Below are 27968 nucleotides of genomic sequence, written 5' to 3'. Positions count from 1 at the left end.
ATATATATATATATATATATATATATATATATATATATAAATATGGAATATGAAAAATAAATCAGGACGCCCAAAAAGCATCTCGAAATCAGGACATGTCCTGCTAAATCAGGACAGATGGTATCCCTATACATGCAGTGATACATGTTCTTTCAAGATAAAATAATTCCGACCAATACGACATCCGTATCAAAATTTGATACGACCGCAACGGGTTGAAGATAAAAAGTGCCATATTTTATTTTTTTTTTTCTTGAAAGCTGAGATACGTACCATAACAAAAATCAAAAAGGTTTTTTTTTACGTAGAACTACGTCTTTCAGTGCCAAATCAGAAAACAGGTCACGTTTTTATGAAATAAAGTTAACGTTAACAACTATTTTTGCCGCGAACGGATTTTGGCGATTCACATACCAAACGAATCGGAAATTCCTTAAGAATCGTTTGATATGCTATACATTACAATCCCATAGTTTGTATATGGTTTAAATTGATGAAAATCGGAAGCATTCACATTTCCTCATAATTTGTTCTGTCCGTTTGTGTGCTTTCCCGAACAGAGATATCAATAACGAGCAACTTATCGACGAGCAACGAAGTGGAAATCGTAAGAGTAAAGTATCCGTGAGCAAAGGAAAAGAAAAAGAACGAAGGGGAATATTTGCCTAGAGTATAAACAGTGGATCTCGCTGCGGTAAACTTTCATTCTTCGTGAGAAAATCAACTGAACAACATCGTTGCTGGTCGAGCTGGACGGCAAGGGATCAAATGCCTTTCTCAAGGCAATGGGGGTGGAGGAGTAATATTATGGATAAAGTGAAGTTTTCCAAGGGCCTTTTTAGAGTTTAGTTTTTAGTCTCAAGCAAGAAAGGAAGGCAAACTTTCAGTATAGTCTGTATTCAAAGCAACGAATATCCCTTGTTTTGCGTCATCACATGTCTTCGTTTCGGATTGAGCTGTGGACGCGACCAAATTACTCACTCATTGATGTTTCTGGCATTGCAATGATTGCATCAAACTGACGCCATTGCATTAAGGTTCTGAGCTACACAATTGTATGGGGAATCATCAAGCTAGGCTATAGTCAGCTCATCAAGAAAATAAATGTTCTGGAATTTTGCCAGTGATTTGGTTTCGCATGACGGTAGGAAAACTCTATCCACAAAGGATGACGGAGATACGGAGATAAGTGTGTGTATATTTAGTTACTTCAAGCCATCGATATATGGATATTTGTATGCGTACGTGCGTGCTTCATAACCCGTGCATAAAAATAGTGCATCTTCGCTACGCTGAAATCCCATTTGTATCTGCTCTCATGTGCATTGGCTCTGTAACGATGCAACAGTCGCCTGATTTTTTTATGCTATGATTGACGATTGTTTTGTGTTGCAAATTATGCAGTCGTAATGATGAATACAAACAAGGAGGGGAGGGGAATATTTACGCTAGGGTATTGGTAATGAATCTTTGCTGAGGCAAATATTCAGACTTTTTCCAACCAGTTAACATTGTTTGTTTTCTGTCATCAATGCATTGAACTGACGCTATGGTGAAGCAGGTGTTAAGGTTGTCCACCAAAAAATGTTTTGGGGAATATCAAGTTATTCAATAAGTTATAATATATTGAGGCTCGCGTGCCAGTCGCAAAACTGCTTTCAACTAGAATTGCATTTGCGCTAATCTTGATCATAATGAAGCAGTGCTACTCTTTTCGAGGTTGTTGAGATTAGCAGATAGAGTTTATTTCGTTTATTTAGTCACAAAGAAAGTAAATGCCGTTTTGGAATTTTGTATGTGATTTGGTTTCGCTTGCCAGTAGCAAAACTTTCTCCACTAAGGATGACAGCTGCGTTTATCTCCAGCATGTATTGTTCGGCAATAATGAATCATCAAACAATTATCGTCAAATGATTCTACAATAAAAAAAAACATTTCAGGGCGACCAAACTGGTAGAATGGTTATTTTAGGATTTTCGTAGCATTATAAAATATTATCCGCAGTTATAAACAAGCTACGTGAATTAAACCACAGCGTAGTTCTACGTCAACAATGCGGTCGTGTCTTTAACACAAACTCCTATAATTATATGTTTCTGAATAATGCTTTTTCGAGCTTAACATCTCTGATGTTTGAATAAGTTATGTAAAAAAAGCCTTCACTCATCGGTCGCTTTTTGGCGAAGTCCCGTTCCGCCAAGCCTCGTCGAATTAATCGCCCGAATCGTCGTTCGTGGGTTTTTCTTTACTTCCCGGATGATTAGCGGGTCCGTTCGTGCATCAGTCTTACGTTTCGGTCATCTTCCCGGTACTCGATCGTCCACGCTACCGAGCATCTGATGCTTCCGAACGATCAGCTGGACCGCACCACGGCTTATCCCATACTTCTGTTTGTTCCGTTGAGACTCCTTACGCTGGAAGTCACACACACACAATCAGATTTTGGATTTGCTTTCCACACATTTTGCGAAAAATTGCTCAGCGTCAAAAACACGTCACTACACACGGAAGGTTGACTGAACAGCTACGAAGGTTATGTTTGTGTCAGATGTAAACAATCAGCTGTCAAAACCGAGGGGTGCATCGATGAAATCAATACTGAAATGGTAGAATGGTCTACTAATTACCTATTTTACTGGAATACCTTTTAAAAAAAACTTTTAATATTGGAATACTTTGATTTCAAATGGGGGTGGATTTTGCGTCCATCAGTGTAAATAAGTTCAATATTAAACAGATTAAATGAGACTAAATTACAACTTCATGTATACATCAAATACATCAAAATCTTTATGAATTATCTAATGAAATGCATTTTCTTCTTTGCAGCGTTGTTGAACGAGAACTCAGTGTGCCTTTACCTATTTCGAAAATCATCAAGAAATGGAACAATCTGTTACAGGAATACAAGGTAAGAGCTTTCATCCAGTCATTTATTCAAATTTCTCCAGCAATGAGTCTATACGTAGCGCGAAGGGTGTCGACAGAATTTGATGGTGCGAATATTTGATTTCTCGTGGGTCCCAGAGTTCTCTGAAGGCAGTTTCTTTTTTCCCCCCATCAGGGCAGTTTCTCATAATTAAATCTCGTTCGCAGATAAATTTCCCAATAAACAACTACATGTAACTGTAGTTTATTGGACTACACTCGCTTGACTGTGAAACAGCAAAAAGATAAGCAATAGAAAACTGTATTATGTAGCAGAAAAATGGCAATGAAAAAATGCCCAATGATACAGCAATAATAGAGCCCTGCTGTCTTATTAACGGGGGGAGAAATTTAATTTTCAATTTAAGGAGAAAGCCAGTACTAACAGTGGCCGATGTTGGCTGAGATGAGAATTTCAGTTCACCCAAACAGATGGCAAACGGTTGCGAACATGAACTTTGCAGTGAAACCAATGTACTGTTTCCATTACTTGCTGTTACGAGTATGCCTCCAGAACATCGATTCGATCAAAATCTATCAGAAGAAGAAACGGGGGATAATCAATTCTTATCTCTCATCCCGTTTTGCATCGGGAATCGAAAAGTAACAGTCCCAACTACCGTTGGCCGGCCGGAGCGCGATGTTCACGAGGGTAGCATTCCCGTCTGCGTGCGTTTGTGCCGTTACAGCTTCTTTACGCACCAGTACGCAGTAGGTCACAGAAAGCTGGTTCTTAGATAACGGATTCCGTTGAGAATATTTACACACCTTGTTGTGAGTTTTTTTATACTCCGCTTCTTCTCACGACGAACGACATCTGTTGAGGGAAGCTGTGTATGTAAAGTGAACTCAAAAGAAGCTGGAATCTCGCGTCCAGCAGCTCCAACGATGGGAAGAAATAGTGGTAGAACCAGTCCAGTCCCTAGACGCCCTTCTACGATCTAGCTCTCCCGAGACGAACGAGCGGACAATGATGCTCGGATGGGCCTATTTGAATAATATGGCGAATGAAGAGGAACAATTCCGGGAGCAAAAAGGCGTAAAAAAATAATAAAACCATGATATCATTAGGTTATCTTCAACGTGCAGAGGCGAAGCTCTCATTGTAGTCTCATGTATTACCGTGCCGGGTGGCCTGCGAGATAAAGATGGCAAGATAGAATCGTGGGAAGGTTCCAGCGAATTGGTTTATTATAGTATCCAGAATACAGAATTTATTATAATGAAGGGTCATCTTCATATGTTTCGAGACTTCAATGTAGGTGTGATAATTATGAATGTGAAAAAAATATGATAAAAATCAACTAAACGAGCTGATTCTATTGTAAACATCAATAGAACAAAATTATAAACATCACACAATAGACGAAAACTGAACAAAGTATGTGTCATATGTATGTGTGTAGGAGTCTACAGAAATAATTATTTGTATGATGAAACTTCTTCCTTTATGAGACGAGGAAACCTACTACCATCGAACAAAAAGTTAGGCGTTCTTGCATCATATATTCTATCAAATATATACCGGGAATTTGTGTTTTTAAAGAAAATGCTTTTTTCATCATCCAAATCTATATTAGGTATCGCCTTCAAAATAGCCAATACACTTTTTCCAACGAATAATCCAGCCATCGAAACACTTCTAATAGCCGTTTTCAGGAATAGTCTTCTTCACTTCACGCAGCGAACTAGTTTTGCATGTCTTCAATGCCCAATGGATCCCTCGATGCGGTAATTTGAATTTCGGTTATAGGAAAAAGTCACACGGGGCCATATCTGTAGAGTACGGTGCTTGTTCAATTACATTCGCGCTATTATTGGTTGAAAATTCGTTCGCAATTATCGATCGGTGAGCGGCTAGCTCTCTCAAACTTAAATGACGATTTCCGAACACCGTTCCTTTTGTTTTGTCGATGTTCTCATAAGTTGAAGAGGTGGATGGTCTTCCTTGTCGTGGCAAGTCGTCCATCTCCTCTCTTACACCCGTGTTTTGTTCATAGCACAAATGTATTCTGCGACATTTTCGACGTTTCGGTGCAAGAATGTTTATTTGCATCACAAAATTTCACACAATATATTTGACTAATAGAATTGCCGAGCCCTAAAAAAGTTAACTTGTTCTTAATGACGCAATCTATATGACAGATCGTGCTCAAAATTGACATTAAGACCACTGACAGTAGTACCAAATTTAGAAACAAAAATTGGAGAAAGGTTCAGCGGGAAGATTCAAATTTACAAATTCCCGGTAAATATAAGGCTGTCAAAAAAGTCCTGCGGTATTTCCGCGAGGTGTCGTTGTAAGCGCGTAGTTCTAGTTGTATTCATTGTATCGAGTCATACTATAGCTTGTTGGAAAGGTATTTTTGCGTATTTTTAATATAGTCCTTAACAGTGTTTTGTTTGGTTAAGTCGTTCGTGAGTTATAGTGTCGCAAATATGGAGCAAAATAAAGAGAAAATCCGACATATTTTACAGTACTACTATGACAAAGGCAAAAATGCATCTCAAGCTGCCAATGAAATTTGTGCAGTTTATAGACCCGATACAGTTTCCATTTCCACCGCACAACGATGGTTTCAACGTTTTCGTTCTGGGGTAGAGGTCGTCGAAGATGCGCCACGTTCCGGAAGGCCTGTCGTCGAAAATTGCGACAAAATCGCTGAATTAGCCGAGAAAGACCGGCATAGTAGCAGCCGTAGCATCGGCCAAGAGCTGGGGATAAGTCATCAAACCGTTATTAACCATTTGAAGAAGCTTGGATTCACAAAGAAGCTCGGTGTATGGGTGCCACACACGTTGACGCAAAAAAAAACTCTTTGACCGTATCGACGCATGTGAATCGCTGCTGAATCGCAACAAAATCGACCCGTTTCTGAAGCGGATGGTGACTGGCGATGAAAAGTGGGTCACTTACGACAACGTGAAGCGCCAACGGTCGTGGTCGAAGCCCGCTGAAGCGGCTCAGACTGTGTCCAAGCCCTCATTAGCGGCCAGGAAGGTTCTGCTGTGTGTTTGGTGGGATTGTCAAGGAATAATCTATTATGAGCTGCTTCTCTATGGCCAAACGCTCAATTCGGACTTGTACTGCCAACAACTGGACCGCTTGAAGATAGCACTCATGAAGAAGAGGCCATCTTTGATAAACAGAGGCCGCATTGTCTTCCATCAGGACAACGCCAGGCCACACACTTCTTTGGTGACGTGCCAGAAGCTCCGGGAGCTCGGATGGGAGGTTCTTTTGCATCCGCCGTATAGTCCGGACCTTGCACCAAGTGACTACCACCTGTTTTTGTCCATGGCGAACGAGCTAGGTAGTCAGAAGTTAGCCACAAAAGAGGCTTGTGAAAATTGGCTATCCGAGTTTTTTGCCAATAAGGAAGCGAGCTTCTATAACAGTGGTATTATGAAGTTGGCATCTCGTTGGGAACAAGTCATCGAACAAAACGGCGCATATTTGACTTAAAACAGATGATTGTAACTAATTTTATGAACAAATGAAAATTCAAAAAAAATACCGCAGGACTTTTTTGACAGCCTAATATATATTTGACAGAATGTATTTCGCGTAAATAATCAAATTGACAGAATATTTTATGCCGAAAAAAATATAGGGGAAGAGATGAAGGAATATGCCCATTTACTGCGTCCACATGCCGCTACAATCCCCGTTTTCGAAGAATTTTCTAGTGCGCGATTAAAATGATAACATGTTGGTGAAAAATGAATAATTACGCATATCATATTAAATGGGATAGATTTATGCGTTGTTTTTCATCTAAATTTCTTTCAATAATGATTGTAATAGTAGTTATTTCGAATGCGAATTAATCGCTGAAATCAAACAAAATAAACAAAATACCTCTCCTAGAATATGTGAACAGACCTCCAAACTGATGATTTGTCGGAGATATCAGTTCGAATAATCCAAACCCCATAAATACGATGCGCGTAGAATTGCATCCGAATGGCTACCGAGAGAGCAATTGCTGTTTCTTTTTTTTTTCAATATTTGACAGATTCATGCAGATTCATTGTTGTGTCTCGAATAGCTCCATATGTTCTATGAATAAGGTGGTCAAGAAGCATCAATTTGGTTTTTAGTTAAATTATTGAAATGTAAGCACTAGTTCACGCTACCACCCCTGTTCATTATTTTGCCCAATAGAATACGTACAAATCGGTTCAGAGAGTTCAGAGACATTATTTACATTGTGAAAAAGATCGTTGACAAATTGCAAGCGGTATCGGTTCGTTCCTTCATGTTCTGTTCTGCTGGAGCCGCTGGATTGACAAAAATAAGAAGGGTAATGTCCAAGGCACAACCACATTTACGACGTAAGACTACGAAATTGATGTCATCGAGGTTCACATTATAGGAATTTAAGAATGAATTCTCTAGTGGCAATATTTCAGTTACCCACCGACACAGCTCCTACCACTGGAAAATACCTTCTTCACACGCGCTGCACTTTGCAGCCACTAGTACTCCTTAAACACTCCTGAGTTCACGAAAGCTCTTTAATTGCAAAAAATTATGAAAATTAATTCCCGTTTTATTATTTTGGATATTACTTCAGAATGCATTGAAACGTTCTGAACAACTCTTTTGTAGGAATTATTGATGACCTTGGAAAGGGTCAATTTGTAGAAACAGTTGAGGATAGATTGATTGAAATAATTTTACTTCCATTTTTACACAGCACGGTTGACCCGATCCGCACCCATCTCATTATAATTGTTTCATGCGGTCGTCCCGAGCCGTACTTTTTCTGCGCGGTCTTCCCGATCCGCAAATAATTTTACTTCCAGTTTTACACAGCACGGTCTTCCCGATCCGCATTCTTATCATTATACTTTTTTTTCATACGGTCGTCTCAAGCCGTACTTGTTCTGCGCGGTCGTTCCGATCTGAAATAATTTTAGTTCCATTTTTACACAGCACGGTCGTCCCGATCCGCGTATATCCAGTTCTATTCTACCGTTTCATCGTACGGTCGTTCCGATCAGTACTTATTATAAGAGATTTATCGATTTTTACCTTGCTATATTTAGAAAAAACATATTGGTGTGCAAAAACATATTAGAGTGCTCCCTTGGCCGAGTGGTTAGCGTCATAACTAACATGCCGGGTGTTCGGGTTCGATTCCCGTTCTGGTCGGGGGAATTTTTTGTCAAAGAAATTTCCTCCGACTTGCACTGTGATCACGCGTATTCTAGAGCTTGCCACTCAGAATGCATTCAAGGCGTGTTATTTGGCATAGAAATCTCAACTAAGTACTAATAAAAATGACGTAAGTAATACTACGTTGAGACGGCGAAGTTCCTCTAGGAACGTTAGTGCCATTGAAGAAGAAGAAGAGATATTGGTGATAATAATTTTTTCGTTTTCCATGTGCAACTTTAGAGTAACGCTTAGTTTTAATATATGACCCGTAATCTTGAGTTTCAATGCATTACTGCGAAGTAATATGTATTAATGCAATGGATTAACAAGACTGATGTGCACTAGTACTTTTTTTTTAAATATCGTCTGCCAAACCTAGAAACACGATTGTACAAAAACACTTTGTTTTGTAACGCTACGGCAACCAAAGTATTGAGCTGCATTAATTGAACAAATAAATAGTTGTCTCTGGCAACAAGTTTGCTATCATTCAAATCAATCTGCAGTTTATAATGTAGCACTAGAATTTCTGCCAACCAAACTGTTTAATTTATATTTGGTTCAAACGTATCATTCACTTACTGATAATATTCATGCCTCCCATGGTAGAATAATTCTGCTATTTGTGGTCTTCCGCTAACGGGGTAGTCCCGGGCTGACCACTCATGTCTACATGTAATTTCAAGTTGTTTCCCCAAAAGATTATACTGCCCTTTTCACACATACAAACTCTAATGAAAAAAAAAAAACAAACAGATTCTTCAAATTTCTGCTTGGAATATTTCACACACGGTGGGAATCACACCAAATGCACTTCGGAAACGTGCAACTTTAGTATCACTTAATTTCCACACAGAAGCCCTGAAAGATCACGTCTAAAAATATTTTGGGCGGTTTCCGATTATCCCCTTTAATCTTCGCTTCTGGCAAGATCGCCAAAATGTGTGCCCATAAGCGTCTGCGGGATAATCGGATACCGCCCGATACCAAGCGGTGACTGCCTGCAGATAAAATGAAAATCTTGTGAGTTTTTTGAAGTAGATTAATTTCCGATCCTTGTTCAAAGACAGTTCAAGGCTGCTACGTTCGCCTCGATTAACGATAGCATACCGTATGGCATGAAGAATTTAATTGAATAAAACAATAAAAAATAATTTCCATTATTCTCCCGGAGTTCTACTTCACAACACAACTTTTTAAATTTGAATGAACCACACAATTGGCACACGAACAGAGTCAGCTGTGATGGTGCCTCGAAAAACCCTCTACAATTCTCATCGCCAAGAGGAGACATGGTCTCACAGAGCGACCATAAAGAATCGCAACTTCCTAAACCTATTCCAGGCATCATTCTTTTAGGTTAAACTTATACACAGTTATTTCAGAAGGCAGGAGAAATGAGCGCTATTCAGAGCCCCAAACTAGGGTACGTACCGGGGTAACAAACTTGCGGAAAATAAGCTAGCAGCGCAAGAGAGAGAGAAAAAAAAACTAGAAATCGAAATCAGATAACCTGTGCAGCCTGCGAGACTGGTAGAATTAATAGTGTCGAATGAAATCACAATACTACCCCGCTGTGGAATGAGGAGCAGAAGAGAAAAGCACTTAAAACGCTTCGCCGCAGAATTCGAAGAAAGTTCAACAAAGCAAGCTTTCTGCTGTCTTGATTGCTTACATGCGCTAGGCGTAATAGTATGTGTGTGTGTCTGTTAAAATGCGTGTGAATGGAAGTTATTCTTCGGTGTGTATATTTCGGTGGAACTTTTGTGGAAACGAAACGAGACAGCCGAAGAGAAAGCGCTAAAGAATAATCAGTCGCGGGTATGCGATAAACGCGAACAAAGCAAGCCTCGCCTTCGTTGGAGCGAGTTGGAGCGCTGGAATGACTTACGCATCGTCTGATTGTGGCAGGCAGGCACTTGTTTCGCTTTCGCTTGAGCCTTGTTTTGGGTCCATGACTAACCGACTGACGGCTGACTGCCGAGCGCGCGCTCGAATGGCGGATTAATAAGCGAGCAATCATTTCAACATCAGCGAAACTCGCACGTCTGCTGAGATTGAGTAATGACTCAAAATTCGTAAACTGACATATTCAAATCTAACCCGAATATGCGCCAACAGGTGAAATTTTAAGTGGAAATGGTTGGTATTTAACAGCTGTGCGTTTCATACACAATAGTTTCTCTAACCGATCGATTTGTGTTTGAGACGATAAGCTTCATATTTCAGTGTTTTGGTTTATTAGAATAAGCTTCCAATTTTCCTTACTGAGAATCATTTATGGCCTGGGGAACCGAAATTATAGCGTACCGAAATATTTTAAAGAATTTTCATTTTTATTCACTAACGTCAACAGGATTAGTTCTAATGATCGGATTAAATATACAGGCTGCGTGATGAATTCTCGCAGTAAACGACATGTTTTAGAACATTTATACCAGTCAGTGATATATGCGATGAATGTTTTGTGGTTTATTTTTTTTTCGTGACATATGAGAATTGTAAGTTATTTCATTAAAAATAAACGCCTCCCTTTTGAAAGACGTTTCCGGAAACTGCCGCATGCATTTTTCGATTCATAGATGTCATCACCTCTATGAACTTAGCTTTCAGCGACCTATGGTATCCTCGCTCGTCGACACCCCACACAAAATAATCCAAAGAATTGATATCGAGACTGCTAGGGGCACAAATTTTCTCCTCTCAAAACTCCGATACAGTTTCAGCAAACCATTTTGGGTTTTCTTGGCATTATGAGCAGGTGTTCCGTCTTGTTGAAAGATGAAATGACGGCCAGCAGCAACCTTCTCCATCTACGGGACAACAACATTCTGCAGAACCTTCAAGTATACATCGGCTGTTACCTTTAGTCCTTGATCAAAGAAATACGAGAGCATTACATCCTCCTCGCTAGATAATACGCCTAGAACCATCACATGGATCGGAAACTTCACGATAGGAACCTGATTACGATCTGGTGCAAGCCATCTATCATTCTTTCGATTCACCTTTTGATCCTGATTGAAGTTTTTTTCATCAGAGAGAAAAGCTTACAGGTTTAGTATGATGAGGATGCTTCAATCGACTCAGGAGTTTTTAAGATCTCTCCAATCGTCGTGATTTGGTCGCAGCGTTCATGACTTGACATCTGCTTAGCGCATACGACTTATAGCCAAGGTTTTTGGCCATTACTCGCCGGATTGAGAAGTCCGAACATCTGACTTCCCGATTTCCCGATTTTAATCATTTTTCTACTTTTTTGTCCTGCTTCGTTCAGCCGTATTGGAATGGCACCTGTATTTCTTTCGGGTAGGTGCGTATGATAGTTTATTACTTTTCCAAGCCTTCTTTATATAGTAAACCGTTCGTTCCGTCACTTTTACCGACGGAACTATCTCCTCTACGCTTGCCCCGGCGCGCAATAAAACGACAACGACTGACCGATCACTCTCTTATTTCGACATCATTACGTTTACTCAACACTGTTTGTTTACATCTGACACTTAACAGTATATGCTTTGCAGTGCTGCCAGATATATCTGAATCTTGTTCCGCAAGCATGAGAATTTGCTATTTGTGTTACGGCCCGGTCCGAACAATCGGATATGTGATGAAGAAGAGAAAATACATCTTTATCTTCAAATCACTTTATTAACACTGAAACAAAACTATTAAAACATACACTAAAAGCACTCAAAATTCTGCAACAGTATTTCCTAAATCTGCACCTGGAAAAAACAAGCATAGTTATTACTTTAAACATAACAAAAGCACTTACTCGTTTCATCACGAACATTCGGGATTCTTCAGCAAACACTCACCACAATAAACAATAACATTGGATGATCGAAGCAATAATAATCGAATTGTCATAGAATTAGAACGGATGGAAACGGACTCGCTATAAAACAATGTTCCATTGTTTATAGCGAATGTTCCAGAATACCCGAGCAAAGATACAATATAATTCTCAGTGGCGTTTACCGTATAAATACCACAAGAAATGCTCAGTTCTTCGTTCAATCACAAATAAACTATCGTAGTGAAATAGTGAAATAGTGAAACTATCAAGTGTTCTGAAATTCATATGGAACAGAAAGTTTTCAGAAAACGTTTTGTCTCATCGAGAACTGACATTCCACACAATTTAAAGTCTAGGCAAAATGATCTACCATGCATCAGTAAAGACCAATCAGCTTTGGCTATATTTGGCAATCGATGCTTTTTGAGTTTAATCGAATACAACCAACAACGATTGGGACCAAATGAAGCTCGTTAAAAACTTCATTTTTAGTTTGAACACACGTGCTGTAATGTGTCATTACAATGTATTGCGTTTTGGCCTAGCAACTAGCAAAAGACTGTGTCGGCGTTGTTAATGATAGCGTCGCCCAAGTGAATGTATTCTTCCTCATGCCAATGCTGTTGATTGTGCCCTAGGAATCGCAGACGTTTGCTCTTCACCTTCACGTGCATGTCGACCATGAATTGTTGGCACAGCTCATGACATCGTAGAGTGACATCATACGATACACATAAATTCCTTCGAGTGCACTCCTTTGTTTGTTTCGTCTCGAATAGTTGTTCATAAATATTATTTCAAAATGAATAATAATGTTCATGATGAATAAAGTTCAGGAGTTCAGTTCAGGATGTTCAGGATCACATTGCCTAATGTTTATGCAATATCGTTCATTAGGAACGGCCGGAGGATTTTTCGTCAAATAATTTGCACGATGTGTATTATACATACAAAATGGTAACGGGCCAGGCAGAAGAGCCCGGCGGGCCGCAGGTTGAGTATGGCTGGTTATTATTGATTGGTGTTAACTTCGTTTCTTGTTCACAAGATCGCACAAATAAAGGGTGCGCCGTATCAACTTGGATAAGGGAATTAATAAGTAACGTTGACAGTTATCAACCGATCAGTGTTTTTGTTAATGTTTGAGAAAAGTCAGACTGAAGAAGCTAAACCATACTTTTAGGACGAAATTATTTTGATCGATGAGGTGCCATCCTCACATCATTCACGAAATACCACTGCACAATCAGAAAGTGACTGTCTGAGACGCTCGAAAACCAATTTTGCGTCATTCTCCTTAAGAACTGGGCTAGTGCGCATTAATACAATCATGGTTTACACCACAGATCATTTCTAAAACAAAACTATCAAGGCCCTTATTTCGAAATGAGAATGAATTTTACGATGAGATCCCCCCGCTTTGTCCAACGTGAATGTAACGATTGATATACGCTGCGGATAATCGATGCGTAAATCTGTGAAACGGAGCGGCGAACCAGTTCAGTTGCATCGGACCGTAGCGAACCATCTTCAGGTATCAGGTAGATGTCCGAAAAAGATATATTTTGGTGCCCACTATCATTAAAGAACTGTACGGATCTCGTAGTTAATTCGGTGTGATCACCAACTCACTGCTTTTACAAAAGTACCGTATCGTAATTCAGTAAGTCGTAACACCGCAATTGTTAATTAGTCAGTAAAAGTTCCGTTCAAAACGCATTGGAATGTGTACGCATGCGAAACGCATATATTCTTCTGGACAAAGTACAGTAATCTTGCACGCGTCGTTGGTTCCCAATTTAGGACATACAACACGAACATATAATATTGACGTGTACTGATCGTGTCAAATAGGCAAGTATCGAGTAATTTTAGCTGTGAAAAATAGAAGGATATGTTAGAAGTGTTAAAAGAACTTTCTTTTTCTGATAGTTTGGATAGTTACTAAATTTCAAACCAATGATTCCAGCTATCTCATTTTCATCATTACCCAACTTCGACACTATGAATCATTCCGAGCGTGTTCAAAAATGATCATTTGTCCCATGCGTCATAATCTTACGATCTCTTTCGCCTCCCTCTTCCCGCTTTTCAGACCTTTGAGATTTGTCTGATACCTTGTGGTCACAGCTCGGTCATTCCAATCACGTAAATGTGCTTCGAACGAGGTTCCCTTCTACGGCTCTCTGAGAGGGGGGGGGGGGAACCGTAACGTAGCTTCGATTATTCTGTCCACGAAAATGTGATAGTTTCAATTTGACTCCATTACATGATCGCGGCTTTCCATAGCTTGCGGCCCAGCGCCCCATTCCTCGCAGGTACGAGTTCTTGACTAAACAGAGCGCGCGCGCACATACTCACGATCGCGTGGGAGTCCTCCACCATTTCTTCGAATGGGTTCGGTGAAGTGTTTGTGTTCGTGTTCGTGTGGGTGTTGTTGTGAAATTACTCTCACTGAATAAAGAGTCTCCTCTTCTGGTTTGGGCCGTGAAGCTTTGTTGTCACCTTTGGAGGTTCCAGCGAAGAAATGAAGGCAAATAGAATGCTAATGTAGTCTTTCCACTTCTCTCTCCCAAATACCCTGTTTTTTGTTCGTCTTCGATCGTTCTTCGTTATTTTTAACCCGATGAGACGAGAATGTGCTGTTATAGAGTTTAACCTACTTTCAGGAATGATCATTGTAGATCTTAACCAAGCCGTGGACTCTGTTTGTCATCCAAACGGAAGTGCTAGCTTACTGCATCTCCATGCTTGTTGATTGGGGCAACTTTCTTCAAGTTGTCAATCCACTTGTTTTACAGGGAGGCTCACATTTTATGCACCAAATGTAGCAAAATATATTCAGGGTTCCGAAATCATCGATGAGAATTATTTCCGCTCATCGTAAACTGACAATTATTCTGAAACGTTGCAATCAGGAAGACGAAGATCAATTGGGTAGGAGAGTACATACTACGAAAATGTACTGATTTAATTCGAGACTTTCACTCTTTTGATTGAGCCGCCGCAAGGAAACATTAGTCATCGCGGAACAAAAAACGGTTTCTCATTTTTGGTGTGTTTTGTGTTCACGATTGGTTACTTCAACTTTGTTGGCTCGGATCATATGAACCCTCGTTGAGTTTGCGAGATGGAAGCTTCGATAATTATGATTTTATTCACAATAATCGTTCATACTCCTGCTTCCTATAGAATTAAAATTTAGAAGCTGGTCTAAGTTGGAAATCAGGATAAAATTGAGACTTCTGCCAGTTGAACTCAATCACAGCGAATTCGGATCAAATATACGTTACATCACACCTTGAGAAAGATCAAACAAACAATAAATATTCTCGGTGCGTTATAATTGGAAGTCATATTTCATCTGAGTCGGTTACATATGTTGATCTCACCAATCCGTAGTTCATTACAGTGCTGCCTTAAATTTAAATTTTTTTCTCGGTAAGGTAAGAGATGAAAATTGGTTTTGAAATTCTTCTCAAGGCTTCTCAAGTTTCGAAAATTCGGTTCTGTATGAAATTGTCGAGAATTCCTATCGTTTCAGCAGGATCTTGAGGCTTCTCTCGCAGCTGCTTCTACACCCAGACTAGCGTTGGCAGAAAACATTTCATCCTCGGCAGAAAAAATGAAGGCTCTTTTTCGGCTCCTTATTTGTCTGGCAGAAACTACATGTGCACATGAAGCGAATAAAGGGATATATTTAGAAAGTAATAAAAACATTTTTAACCTAAAAATAATGAGCCATTATTAAACTTTCCGTATATAATGAATTTTCCTGAATAGAGTATCAATTTTTCTGCATGGAGTATTGGACAAACAAAAATGAAAGTCTACATCTCAGTCAGGAAAAAAATACCATTGCTAACGAAATCGACTGTTATGCGAAATTATTTCGAATCAATCGCAATCACGTTCCTTACGTTTGATGGACATTAAACTCTAAGCAGTACCCCAATTGGCAAGGTTCGCTAGAGTTTATCATTCAGCTCCTTGCAGTAGTGTTTACAGTGAACGACTGTGTTAAAAGAATTATAATAAAAGTCATAGTGGTAATGAATGAATGTTATGAGTGAATATTAATTTAATTTTGAAAAAAAATGTGATTTATCTTGTGTTAATGAGAAATTATTGTTTTTTAGATAGTTAGATAGATAGATAGTTTTAGATAGTTTAGATAGTTTGGATAGTTACCGGCTATCCGTTTCATCTCTACTTTGTATGTAATGGGAGCAGACATCTCTTTCTTTTTTCATCTCTTATGGGATCATACCCAAAAAAAAACCCAACCAATGTCAACGGAGATCGAACCAAGACCGGCTGGAATGCAAGACTGTTCTACACGACCACGCTATCCACATAGCCACTGGTGCTGTTGTATAAATGCATAAATCTAAAATTACACCTCATGATAAAATGAAGTTGGAAAGTGTTTTCTAAGAGTAAAAGGCAGAGCATAAACGTAAATCTATATCTATCTCGGTCTGGACCGTGTATGTGCCAAGGAATGAGAAAAGCTTTACTGCGTGCTTATTTGCATTGTGTCTCTTGTTTCGCTCGCTCATATTGATCTTAACCCTTAAATACATGATGATGTTTATGTACATTAGTTTTTTCTTGCTTACATAATTTCTAAACGGTAATTCAAACACAGTATTTTTTACTTTTAATAGGTATTCAAAAAGAAAAAATCATGCATTTAAGGGTTATTTATATTGCTATACCAGTATCCGAGAGTCATGACATTTTCTGTAATTTTTAGGCTCATTTAATGTAATAAATCGAGATGACAAAACTTGTGCTAAAAATTAATGTTGGGTGTAGTTCCCGAACTGTCCCGTGCTGTTTTCCACACGCGTCATGCGAGGACTTCCTAAAAGTTCTCTATCAGTTCTAGATTTAGAATACGTGTCAGTCCAATTGTCTCACTCCGAAAATCATCGCAGACTTCTCTTACATGGATGTCTTGTCACATTTTCTTGCTAAAAATGAAGTTTTCTTACATGAAATCCTAGGTGAATGGTTCCCAGCAGTACCACGCTAACTTTGCCTCCCCTACCAGATATGCACAGTTTTTTGAATAGATGAATTGATAGAAAATGTTTTTGCGCATCAATCACAATGAATAAAATTTCATTCTTCTTGAGATAAACAATTAAATAATTGTGAAATGTTGAGCATTATTTAAACGCCCTAAATCCCAAGTTTTGGCCTAATTTGTGCTCCTCAGATTGTATCGATGAAAAGGAGCAATCAGAGTAGCAACGGAATACGGTTTCCCCAACAAAGACTTCAAAACCCGGGGGCATTCTGGCCCCACATGCATATATGTATACCGGAATGTATTTCCCTAACACGAACTTCAGAACCAAGGAGCCTGGGGAAATCATTGTTTGGTAAATACACATCTAAAGTTCACAGAAAAAAAAATACATCATATTTATCGTTGATAATCCTACATGTTATGTATCATTGCATTTTCAATGTATTTACTCCAATTAACTCCAATTTACTACCACCAGTACGACAGCCATATCGAAATTTGATACAGTCACAAAATGTTTCTTGCTATATCGAAAAGATTTTTGCATCAGTTGATGGAAAATATTCCAACGCAGTAAATAAATATTGGTCCAATTCGCGCTTCCCCAGTATTGACATCTAATAACATAAGCAAAAAAAACTTTTTAAGTTAAACGGTTTCATATTGATTAAACATAATAATACAGATAATGTACTAAAAGCTTGAAAATAATTAGGCGAGTAGCGGTTAGTAGTTATCACACCCCTTCCTTTATTAATCTACGGCATTGATGAGACTAAAAGAAAATCCGGGGACATATGGTGCCTCGCTAATTATTTTCAAGCTTTTAGAACATGATCTGTATTATTTTTGTGTTTAATCACAATGAAGCTATTTAGCTTTAAAAGTTTTTTTTACTTATTTTAATTTTTAGATTTTAGATCTGTACCATTAGTATATTTCTCTACAATAAATTCATTCAACGATGTTTTTGATATTTTCATTTTTTACCTAATTTTTTTCGGTATATTTTCATGATGTACTGTATTCTATTTTAAACAAATCATTTCATTTGAGGCGATTACACAAAAAACCATGGTCAACCATTTTATGGTGGCGACCTTTTTGAATTTATGTTGTTCATAATGTAGCGTGTTTCGCAAGCCATTCAGCTATTTTTAGCGGCGGCCAAATTGGATTTTTCAAGATCATGGAATATGTACTTTTATAAAATAGATATAAAGGTGTCTTTCAAATTTCAGATCAATCAGTCAGCAGGAACGGGGTCAATTTTTTTTTAATTTGGAACAATCCTACTGACATTCAAACATACAAACTAGTGATGTAACGGATAGTGGTTTGGCTGGATACCGGATAACGGATATCCGGCCAGCTTGGAAACTAAATTTGATCTTCTTTCAAGTAGTTAAAACGACCCCTCCAGCGTTTAAAGATGTTCTCATACGAAGTAAGTTCGGTGTTCTTTGTGCAGTCTCGTCCTTATCCAAATACTTTTTTGATGCAGCAACATGCGAAAATACGTCGAATATACGCACTTCTCCACTAAGCCTAACAGTTGTTGAATCTTCAAATTGGTGAATATGTCGCCAATCATAATGATTCCGATTTATGGTGAAGTAAGTGTACCCTCTCTCAGACTGCCATCCCTAGAGACAGTTCTAAGTTTGTTCTTAATTTCAATGAAAATAATTGATTGATGATTGCATGTAACTCTTGCTCTTACTCGACCAGTATTATAAATATCTCAATACAATTACAAAAATGTGCTTATTATAATATAAACCATTATCAAGAAAGAAAAACGTGGTAAACAAATTTCATACTGCTGCACGGTGAATCGATTGCTCGAAATGCAAATGCAGTGCTGGAAAACAAAAATATTGCAACGTTAGTTCTACTTTTACGCCGTATAGTATAAAATAAACTACACTCGCGATTTGTATTCTCTAGTGGCGAATAAACTTTCAAGTCTCTGTACTGCCGTTCTACGCATAGTTGTCCCATGTTCGTTCCAATTTGAGTTTCCTATAGAAACCGATAGACGAGGGTCTAATCTATCTTTCAAATTGTCAAATACAGCTGGGAATGTGTTTTCAGGTAAGTTATGAACAAAATAGAGGATTGATTAAGAGAAAATCGAAATGTCACTTGTACTCCATTCCTTTTGAGCCCCCCAAAATAAATATCTCACAACAATTCAATCGGTTTTCTGAACGTAGACATATTATCATATCTGGCATCCTTGTGCTGGGCTGTTTACATGTAGTATGGAATGGATTGTGATATTATTAAACGTCAAAAAACACGCGATCTAAAGCGATTAGTGTACCATAGCTCGCAATGAGCTCCAATTTATCGCTTCGCATCGTATCGCACCGCATCGCATAAGAAATATTTTGAAGACGGTGAAATATCGAATGAGTTCTATTGGACCAGATGAATTATTGTTTGAAAACGTTAACAACGAAAATAATGCAACTAAATCAACAAATTAAAACACATGAATACGATCGTTATGCTGATGAAATTTCTTTATTACCGATGAATTCGACAGAAGATTTGAAGATATTCATAAATAGAGGACATAATATAATTGATGTCATTCCTATTCAATGATGGAATTAACAGAAGTAAACATCAATGAAATTAAAAAGCACGAATTGAAAATGAAATCTACAATTTCAATTGTGATATGTTTTTGAAGTCTAGAGTTTCATCTGACAGTACTTATTGGAATTTATTTTGCGAGGAAAAGTATCCATGTTTATGGAAATCTACTGTATTTTTGATAACGTTTTTCGGATATATTTATATCCGAGAACAATATTTTCTACCATCAATACAATCAGAACAAAACATCGCTCTCGTTTGACAGATTACCATTTGGCGGCCTGTTTGCAATAATTTTTAGTCATTTGAACAAAAATATAAAAAGCTTGTCGGAAAAATGTAATCTTATGTTTCCAGCACTTTATCAGATACAAAATAAATACATTTAGGATCAAATGTATTTGAAATAAAATTGTTCACAGTAAAAATTGAATTCTCTATTAGTTTTTTAGAGGAAGTTATTGTATTCGCTACTTAAAACAACATTTTACATAAAATCTTACGATCAAATTACCACTTATCACTTAAACATTTGGTATTGGCCGTCTGTATTTGAAAAAAAAAGTCGCCCGTGGTGGTAAAAAGTATGGCCACCCCTACTTTATACCCGTGTTTTCGACATGGTTGATTTTTCAAATGCATTTTGCAACATGTTCAACGTTTCGACACAAGAAATTTTGTTTGCAACACTGACTATAGGAAAATGTTGTGTTAACAATTTATTTTGATAGCGCCACTCTTTCAGTGATGAAATTCCGGTATAATCCTAGTAGATGAGTAATGACAGACGGAAGCCGAGACATGACAATTAATTTTGGACGCTTAATTTGAAAATCCGACGTGGTGCCAGTTAGATCATGTACATTTTTGAACTGGATGATTGCACCGCGTAAGTTGTTTTTAATTTTTCCCTAGACGGGAAACTGTATTTAAAGTGGATCAGCACAAATAACCCGTCGCCGAGAAGGATATCAATCTTTCCGCTCCAACAAGTAACCAAACTGTACTGTAGTAAAACAAGGTCGACTCTATGATTATGACCAGTGACGTACAAAAACTCAATCGAAGATTGTACAGCAAAGGCAGTAATTTAGTCTATACCAATGATGCTCATGAACGATAAAATGTACGTGAAGATGGATTTTGGGTAACTTCCAGGACAAAAGTTCATAAGGTTACGGTTCACGGACATGTTACCTTCAAGTTCAAGTCAGCAAGTTCAAAAAACTGACAAGGTATTTTTAGAAGCGAAGAGAAAACTAAATAAGTCTATTGACTCGAAAATAACGATCGATGTGGAATCAAATGATCGCACAGGTAGAACATGTTAAGGTAAGCGTTCAACCTAGATTAAGGGATGTTTCGCTACTTTATGAAAAACAGTTAACCAATTCCAAGACAGAGCTAGTTTTCTCTGTTCTGAATTCTACATAACTGACTTGAGCTTTCGCCAGGGAGTACCAATCGCTCAAGCGAATCGAAACAAGTACATTTTAATTCATACTTTTGAATTGATCAAATCAAAAAGAATACGGACAATACAAAACATGCGTCACCAATTTGTTCGTAATTTCGATGGTATGATTTTGCCGTCTACAATTCTACATTCGCCAATTGATTCTAATTTTGTTCCAACTCGTTTTCACAACAATTCAATGACGTCAATGCGTACCTCCTTTGGTATCACAGGAACCACTCTGTCCACCGGTAGCTTCCCACTCCTCTCAAACAGCATCCATTCCCAACGAAAATAAGGGATCGCCTTCGTTTGCCAGAGACGACGGTACCCAGAGCTAGAACGAGACAAAAAATAAGACAATAGCTGGCGCGCGCACACCTCTCATTGTTTCCCATGATTCGTGGCCGCGACTCCCGTGGCCAATTAACAATTCTCTTTCGCTCGTCTCCGTCTCCGTCTTTCATCATCATCCCGTTGAATCCCGTACAGCGAGACGCGTGGTCCCGTAGCTTTCCAAGGCGAGGCAGTGCGTGAGGAGAATCGGGTCTTAAAAGAAGAACCGTTAGTTTTACGTTTAACCCAGTTTCCACAGTCTGTTTTGTTCTGTTCATTCTTCAGAGTGAGTGTGTGTGTGTGAGAAAGAAGGCGCGATCGCGCGATCGTGCCCTGTTGGGGTTTTCTTCGGACGAAATTTCTTAAAAGACGCGATTCACCCCACTTGGCGAGAACGGGGAGAGGACTGAAAGTCGAGTCAAGTCGGGAGAGCAAGCTTCTGGTGAGATTCTGACATAAGGAAAAGAAAAAAGCACATGTTACGTCGTCGTTTGCTCCTCGGAAGCTTTTCTCTTGCCTTGACTTTGAGACGCTGACGTCGCGCTGACGCGTGGATCGTCGAAGTAACCATGGCATGTTCTACCACCGACCCGTTCTCTACCGATCTTTACCTCTGTCAATTGGTTTCACGTTATTTCGCTCAGTAGGTTAAGCGTCTGCTGTGGCTGCTTATGTGCGTACATGACGACGGTCACGGCAACTGTTCCAAGGCTTGTTTTGAGCGGGAGTCACATGTGATCCACAGTTACCTTGATTCTGACAATCGATGAAGGGTAATGAATGATTGGAGGCAATGTTCATTGATTATTTTCGTAATACTACTTCACTATTAGTTGTAAAACATAGATTTAATTGTTGGAAAAAATAACAGAGATTAAAGACTATTTAAAAAACTTTTTTCTAAACTTAACAAACAATCATTACATGCCAAACCGATGTAATGATTCTCAGATTATCGTGAAAAGTGGTAGTTTTGCTCTTTTCCGCAAAATATTATACTGGTTTTTTTCTCATTACGGTGCCCATTTCCATTTCAACCATTTTCGAAAAATCAACTTTTTCCTCTTTTGTAAAAATGCCTTTTTTCCAAATTCATTACTTTTGAACTACCTACTGATTGTCGACATGTCAAATTAAAGCCAATTAGCTATTTTTTCGAAAATATTACACTTGCAAAAAAATTGGATTTTGGTTTCATAATTATTGATTGTATTTATTTTTTATTGTTTACATGGCTTTGGACTAGAGGACGCTATATTTTTTATATTTTTTTCTAGAAAGCTTTTTTTCATAACATATTCAAAAATAAGAGCGGCTTTTTATCGTTTTTGAGTTCTAATTTTTCAAAGTTACCCAATTCTCCGAAAAATCCTTTTTTCAAATTTTTTTTCTAAGCAAATGTCACTTAAATACTTTTAAAACATCGATAAAGAATCGAAAATTGGAATCGGAATCTTTTTTCATGCCAGACGCTTTTATGGAACTTATTCTTCTTCTCAATTATCTCTGGAAAGTAGATTTTTTGACTGACCGCCGTTGTTGTAAGCAAACAACATACGAACACGAATGAAATATCATGCAAAGGAAGATAAAAGAAATGGAGAAATACATGACAAGAAAGTTCATCGAAATATCTTTCATTCACAGTATGGATAAAACACAAATCGGTCGAAAGGATTAAAAGGTACAAATTTATTTGTTGAAACCAACAACAAACAACCCAAAGAATAATATAGAGCGAAATTAGTCGAAAAAAATTAAAACTTTGCACATAGGATCATAGAATAAATTTAAATTGCGATTGGTTTTTAAAGGGTATACCCAAAATCATAGACTTTTTTCAGAAAAAAATATGAATAATAGTTTGGAGCGATTCCACCCCAAATCAGCCGAAAAACAATATATTATGACGCTACACTCTTCGTCTTCTCTTGACGTTATTTTGTTGAAACTTTGTACACATGATGGAAGTTACTCAAATCACAAGTTTCATTATCATATGATCAAATTAAGTTGCGACTGATTTTTGAAAAGGACGTATCCAAAATCATTAATCTTTTTTTTTCAAAAAAACGTAACTCAAAATCCAGATTTCTGATTAAATTAAGATGTTTCACAAAGTTGTTGGAAAATAAATGAACCATTTACCAAAAATAACATTCTGAATACGCTGAATACTCGAAACATTCTCCTTTATTATTATTTTTTTGCATATTTTTATTGGAAATCCCTTCCGATTCAACGAATTTCGACGTTAGTTATCTCACCAAAACGGAGATATGAATTTATGAAAATTTTAGAAATTTCAATGCTGATTTGTGAAATTGTGACATTTAGTCCTAGGGCTACCCGTGCGGACCGAAAGTGTTTGCATTTGGTTCGCACTTTTGGAAATTAAATCGTAGACTAAGGGGTCACTTGTATAATTTCTAGAAAGCTCACAAATTTTCACTTGACAAATTAAAACAGGGAGATATTTCTCTGCGATAACGAGCTGGAGAATTCCACGCTAATGGGCACCTCTTAAATAAAATCAAAGGTTTCGCTTTTTTCATACCTTAAGTTCAGGTATGGTTCAGGTAAATTTTTGAATTATTGAATATTTGTATACTCCGCAAAATTTGCGAAAAATACCGATTTTTTCAGATCACCATATTTGAGGACGGAGTAAAAAATACGAGTTTAAAATTGTTCGAAGGAAAAAAACACAAAGTTTGAGCATAATCGAAGCAATTTTTGGTCATGCTGTAAGTTTCATTACATGCTGTGATCGTGCTGTCATTTGAGGTTGAAATGAATCATTCAGAGTGCGCCATCTTAATCTGGATTATGGAATGATTGAACAAATTTGACAATGATAACCAGATTTTGTTAACAGTTATTGATGCTCATTGGTCACGACGATTGGTCACGACCAAGCTGTAAAACATATTTTATTAACAAAAGTCATTTGGTGTAATTGTGATTTTTGGCGTTACAGAAACTCCAATCTTCAAGAATTATTTTTTTTTCGTTCTTCTGTTTTCCCGAAAATGACAAAAAATAGAAAAATCGCTAAACAAAAGTGTTGGCCAAAACCTACATTTTTGTTCCTTTAGAAGGTTCGATCCAATTTCCTGTTTCCTACATCACAAAATGTGATGTTTTACCAATGTATTATAATACTGTATGAACATACATATTTTTGAATTCGAAGTGAATTAAATTGAATTCGAACGCTTGGCATAAAATGGGTTAATATTTTTTGAAGTTTTTTTTTTACAATGTTTCGCCATAAATTCTGAAAGATCCATCGCTTCATCTGACAGCCGTTACAAAGGCGAGCTCTTTTTCATGGAACTGTACATCACATTTAGCAGGATCTCGGGTGGAGTGACTTGTCAATATCACCATTTTTAACACCATGCCTCTTGGAAGATTCCCCGCTGAAATCCTTCTTTAAAAAATTCTACTAATCACACAATCGAACACAAAAACTCTCCGAAAAACAAATGGCATAGTTTTTTTTATCCCATTTGTTTATTTATTTAGGCTCATTAGCATTTTAGCTGTGACGGAGCCGAATTTAGTCGTGTACATGTTTACATGTTACATATACGTGGTATCTATAAATTGTGAATTAAACAGTGTCATTCTAGGAGTAAGAGTATTTCTTTTTGTTCTTCTATTGTCAGTGGTCCGAACAGCGGAGACAGTTGATATGATCATTTTTGTATTGTTTATAGCACAACAGCCCGGTGTTTCTATTGTTGCATAAGGATAGAGAGAGGTCAGGACTCCGACACTGAATCGATCACCATCGCTGATGATTGTTGTGTGGAAGTAGTTTTTCTAGAACAACACAAAGATGGTCAATTAAGGGCCCCGAGTTCTGAACTCACGATTGATCGCTTAGTAAGCGAACGCGCAACCAATATGACTACGAAGACCTCCTGATATCTACATCAACATCAAGTGTCGGCTGTCATAAAACGGGTTGCCAACTAGAATTTTCAAAAAACAGGAATAATGAAAATAAATATCAGGATAAAATCGGGATAGCTCATATTGGGTTGTCCGGAAGGTTCGTGCCGAATTTTGGGAAAACAAGAGCATTATTTTTATAGACATACTTGCATTTTTTTTCTATTTCATTCTATATTTTGCATTCTTATATATTTTTTTCCACAATCTTTCGCCATCCTTCACCTTTCATCAGCCTCAAAATTTTACTCTTCCAGAGCAAACAATTCAAGGCCATAAAATTGAAGAAGATTGAGAAGATTTTGCAGCGATCGTATGATTGTTTATATTTTCTCAAAAATCGATATTCAGATTTTTTTTCTATTCATCTTCCATACTTTGGAATGAATGGAATGAGGAAATGAGGAAAACATATCAGCAACTTGTTGATTTTTTTAAAATTTAGATGCTATTTGAATTGATTTAAATTCAAAAGGTTTCTCTTGAGTAACATCACACTCTGAAACGCATTTCTTCTTCAATAACTCTGCTACTCGTACATACAAGGTAATGTTGTTGCTTGAATTTAATCTCGTTATTATTGTGCGATTGTGCGATTGTGCATTGTAAAAATTTAGAGAGATTTTCACTTTGAAATTGACTATTCAGTCTTTTCGAACGATCATAAATATTGACTAATAAAAGCGAGGTACTGTTTTGTATCAGGAGAATTTAATTTAATGTAAGCATTATACATGTGCGGACCGAGAAGTTGTAATCGCAATTTTTTATTTCCAACCAGGAATGCTTTGAAAGGGACCCAATATATTTCACCCGGAAAATATAATAATAAATCTGGGAACGTGCCAAAAAGTCTGGGAATCCTGAAAAATCAGGAATGTTGGCATCTCTGGTCATATGACATCTTGATATTGATGAAAATATTGAGTCTTTAAGCGTGCTAGAAAAATTACGTCAATGGGTTGAGAGCCAAAACCTCGCCATTCAATTCCGTGGTTAATCAGGATTCTTCTGTACATTCAAAATATCTCCCTTTGAACTATCGAAGTTATTCAATAGCTTCGTTATCCAGATTGAGAATTTGACTGTCGGAAAAATAGTAATCTACCATATATTTTATTTTATTTTGTTTTCTCTTGTTTTTAATTGAAATATTTTAAATATTTTGCATCTTCTGATTTTTGCTTGAGCGTGTAAGGCGTACTAGAAAAATTACATCAATGGGTTGAGAGCCAAAGACCTCGCTATTCTATTCCGTGGATAATCAGGATTCTACTGTACATTCAAAATATCTCCCTTTAAACTATCGAAGTTATTTATAAGCTTCGTTATCCAGATTGAGAAATGACAAAATTTGACTGTCGGAAAAATAGTAATCTAATATATATTTTATTTTATTTTGTTTTCTCTTGTTCTTAACTGAAATATTTTAAATATTTTGCATCTTCTGATTTTTGCTCATCGTAATTTATATTATATTTTCCGACGATTCTACAACTACTAACGCATTGATCAAATGAATGATGATGTTAACGACGTTAACCTCTACGCTGAGGTCCTATTATTGAAATCCACTCCATTTTCGCGATATCACTGAAAGCAGCGAGATCTTATTCTTAATCGTATCGAACCTTTTTTGTCCATGTCTGTTAATTCCTTGTTAGGTGAGATGTTTTCTAGCAAACCCGTCAGCAAAAAGGAGCCAAATCTTAAAAAAAATATTTACCGAAGAGCTGCCCAATTTTTAACATAAGTTTCATCATTGGAGGTTTTCGTAGCCACATTGGTTGCGCGTTCGTTCGATCGTAAGTTCAAAACTCAGGGCTCTAAATTGATCATCTTCGTGTTCTTATAACATAACTACGTCCACGCAACAATCATCAGCGATGGAGATCGATTCACTGTCGAAGTTCTGTCCTCTATCCATCCATACAAACTCTGTTTGAAACAAGAAACATCGGACTGTTGCGCTATTAATAACACAATCAACTGTCTCCGCTGTCCGGTCTAACTGAATAAGGTAACAGAAGAAATACTCTTACGCCTAAATGGCAACTATGTAATTTCCGATTAATAGACACGATAAACGTAACAAGTACACGATAATTCCGGCTCTGTTACAGCTAAATGTTAATGACCCTTAATAAATCAACAAATTTGATAAAAAGAAGTTTCATCGCTCACAAGCCAGAAACCTTGGTAACTCGTTAGAACCTTGCTGTAAAACACCCGAGCGCATGTTTTGGTCACTATGTTCTGCTTCAGCGTCCCGTTTGGTTGCTTATTGGCACAAAAAGAACAATAACCTTCTCGCAGACTGTTGGTGTTTCGGCCTAGACAAGTAGAAACAAAAAAAAACACAAACCTCATTCTAAACAAAACACTTTATTTATCACATTCAAAAACTACACAGGGATTACTATAAACACTTAAAATTTGCCTGAGTTCGCACCTGTAAACGAGAACGGTTAGCGTTGCTGTACATTAAATCGTTATTGTCACTTACCTCTTTATCAGGATCAATTGCCTGCAAGAACATTTGTGTACATACAAGCGGCAGAAGGAAACACAAAACAACACTCACAACAAGCGAACAATAACAAAAGAATTGTCACCAGATAGGAACAGGTGGAAAACGGATTCCCCAATCCAAACGATAAAATGA

The 27968-nt window shown here is 37.6% G+C and overlaps 1 protein-coding gene across 4 annotated transcripts in view; it reads left to right on the top strand.

Annotated features, from left to right (window-relative positions):
• The window catches only part of LOC129771595 (probable serine/threonine-protein kinase DDB_G0267686), a 170070-nt gene that overhangs the window by 83382 nt on the left and 58720 nt on the right, over positions 1 to 27968 (top strand). For all 4 annotated transcript variants that reach the window (XM_055775397.1, XM_055775411.1, XM_055775420.1 and 1 more), the window contains exon 4: positions 2830 to 2911. In XM_055775397.1, coding sequence (XP_055631372.1) covers positions 2830 to 2911 — 82 coding nt within the window. The remainder of the gene's footprint in view (positions 1 to 2829; positions 2912 to 27968) is intronic.

This window comes from Toxorhynchites rutilus, chromosome 1, assembly GCF_029784135.1.
Source record: "Toxorhynchites rutilus septentrionalis strain SRP chromosome 1, ASM2978413v1, whole genome shotgun sequence".
Classification (NCBI taxonomy): Eukaryota; Metazoa; Arthropoda; class Insecta; order Diptera; family Culicidae; genus Toxorhynchites; species Toxorhynchites rutilus.
Note: the sequence above shows the minus strand (reverse complement) of the source record. Positions and strands in the feature narration are given on the sequence as shown.